Source organism: Labrus bergylta, chromosome 8, assembly GCF_963930695.1.
Source record: "Labrus bergylta chromosome 8, fLabBer1.1, whole genome shotgun sequence".
NCBI lineage: Eukaryota > Metazoa > Chordata > Actinopteri > Labriformes > Labridae > Labrus > Labrus bergylta.
In genome coordinates, this window is record NC_089202.1 from 24,649,507 (window position 1) to 24,652,375 (window position 2,869).

At 43.6% G+C, this 2,869-nt stretch overlaps 1 protein-coding gene across 1 annotated transcript in view; it reads left to right on the forward strand.

Annotated features, from left to right (window-relative positions):
* Positions 1-1,949, forward strand: part of tlr18 (toll-like receptor 18) — a 28,302-nt gene extending 26,353 nt beyond the window's left edge. Inside the window, 2 exon segments of the mRNA XM_065957939.1 lie at positions 939-1,091; positions 1,665-1,949. Of these exon segments, the coding sequence (XP_065814011.1) occupies positions 939-1,091; positions 1,665-1,853 (342 nt within the window). The 3' untranslated portion in view covers positions 1,854-1,949.
* Positions 1,950-2,869: the final 920 nt, after the last annotated feature.

Sequence of the window (2,869 nt, forward strand, 5' to 3'; positions counted from 1 at the left end):
CGTAGCTTCAGTCGGGAGAGGGATGCAGCGTATCTGCAGATTTGGAGCTGTTTACTCTCCCACACAGACAGGTGGAGGAGCTGCATCATTGATGAGAGCACGTCTCTCCTCATATCCATTGATAACAATCTGACAAGTCTGAATGATGAAATGAGACGCTCAAACCTCAGCAGCTAGTTAATGTTACTTAATGCAAGCCAGAGATCTGTATCAGCAGGAGGTCGTCCCTTTGTCCTCCGCTGGTTCATGGAGGTGGGGGGTGGAATGACTCAGCCCCCCCTCCCCCCGTGCAGTAGCCTCTCAGGTGTCGGGTAGATGTTTCAACTGATTTCATGGACATGACTCGAAGCAACCTGTGACTTTCAGAGCCTTCAGATTAATTTAGAACATATCGGCTTCTGTAATGAAAGCTTGGACTGACACAAACTGATTAATTTTAGCGCATTTTATTATTTTTATCCTGATTAAAGCGTCTAATTCTGAAAGCCCTGATATTTATGCTTTGCTCTTCTGTTTCTTAGGACAGGACAGAGATGTGTTGACACTAAAACACTTCTGATTGTGATGAGTCCAAAGTAATATCCACCTATGACCTCACACATTGACCTTTTGTTACCGTTCCTTTGAGCTGTTTGACCTCATTTTGGGATCCCTAACAACTTCCTGTTTCTGTGCTGAACTTAATGTCCTAACCTTCCATCTACAGGAAGGGCCTTACTTTATTTCAAAATAAAATCAGACAGGAAGTAAAGTACTCATCTTAAGACAGCATAAAAATTCTAAAGAAAAGCCTAACCGTTTTTCATTTGAAATGCAATGTGTGATTTTACTATTGTAGTAATTTGACTGCCCCACTTTAAACCTGAACTGAGTTCATAATTATTAAGGGCATTTCACTAACGACCCTCTCACTTTGTAATTCCAGGCATCCACTGTAGGACTCGATCATGTGTTCCCAGCTGCAGTCCGCGATGGAGGACCTCATCAAAGTGTTCCACTCGTACTCTGGGAAAGAAGGAGACAAGTACAAGCTGAGCAAAGCGGAGCTGAAGAACCTCTTGCAGGGGGAACTCTCGGAAATCTTCCTGTCTGTGAGTATCTGGTTGACTCGTGATGATTTGTTCCTCGTGAACTAGAACGGGAGTGATGAAGCTGTAAGAACCAAAGATAACCAGTGAGATGTGTAGAGAGTGACATGATAAAGTGACCTTACTACATGATCAGACATTAAGGAAACATGCCATGTTGAAGTGCTGGCTTCTCTGACAACAATGCAGCAGCCAGTATGTCCTCCTCCTAACTTTAGATTCTGGTCCTGAATGCTCTGGGTTTGTTTGGACCAGAGAAGGTAGGCGGTTTTAAGGCACCCCCACACGGCCGTTATGGGCGCCCCTCGGTTTGCCAGATATGAGAGCAGTTATCAGGTCAACAGGTGTTGCAGCGATGGAAGCGGGCAAGAGAACTGGTTCAGATAGAAGTGATTGTACCCGACCTAAAAAGACTCTGCATGTTTCTAATAAGTTCCACGAGCAGAAACGTGTTCAAACTAGGATCAATATTGGAGATGCTTTTGAAAAATGGAGAGAGGTTAGAACACAGAACGGTTTACAGACCGATGCAGAGCTTTTGAATTTGTGCCAAAACCTCTTGTATGTCTGTTTCAGGCCAGCAAGGACCCGATGGTGGTGGATAAGATCATGTCTGACCTGGACGAAAACAAAGACGGCGAGGTGGAGTTCCAGGAGTTCGTCGTTCTGGTTGCTGCTCTCACTGTCGCCTGCAATGAGTTTTTCATTAATGCAGCTCCATCAGTCCAGAAGGATGACAAACCTTGTCTTCAAGATGTCATTTAAAAACTGTAAACTGTGTGGTTGGATGTCATGATGCTGAATACACTTCACTGTTAACTCCATAAGTCTTCATCTTTAATAAAGATGTTACGCTCTTCATGCATGTCTCTGTTTTAATTGACTGTTTTCTTTGTCTTAATTTGACAGATGACATAAAACTGTCCCTGTTTGCTGCAGCACCAATAACAGAGTTTCACACACGAACAACGAGCAGCAAACGTATGAATTAAAAAAACCCATCACTAGATATTAAAAGACGCAATTAACAAATCTGAACAGCAAATGTTTGTCAAGATCAGCCACACAAACATCAGGCAGAACATCTGCAGCCATAGGTTTCTGCCTTAAAGGGGACATATTCTGAGAAATCCACTTGTACAGTGTTCTTGAACATATATGGGTAACCTGAGTGTCTACAGACCCACACAACGTGAAATAAACCCATCCAGTCCTTTGTGGTCTGTATAAGTCTTGCAACACTGTGAAAAATGCTACGTTTCAAATGTGCTCTCCTTGTGATGTCACAGTGGGATTCTGCATTCTGGGTCAGTGCATTTAAATTTCACCGGGCCTTTAATGGGACCAGATGTCTTGATAGGTGGGCTTGTGTCCACATATGTTCATCAGGTTTCACAGGAAATCAAGATGAGACTGAAATTGGGAGCTTGCTCTCTAGCATCACCCGGTGTCAGCTGGAGGTAATGACGGACTGATTGAGAGGTCGTGACATCATCCCCTCCTACCAATCCAGCTGCTCAGCTCCTCATTTGCTCTGAGTTTAAAAAAAACTGATCAGAGGCTTTAAAATGATGTCAGTCCTGAAGCCTGTGAGACTCTTTATTCTTCAGAGAGAGGGAGAGGGAGAGAGACAGAGAGCGAGAGAGAGAGGGAGAGAGAGAGGGAGAGAGAGTACCATGAAGTCACTTCACGCAGATAAAAACAACATTTATTCCGGAAGTTAACGAAAAACATCTGGGGCCTTTATACTTTTATAAGCGCGTTTGCAAACCGATTAATTT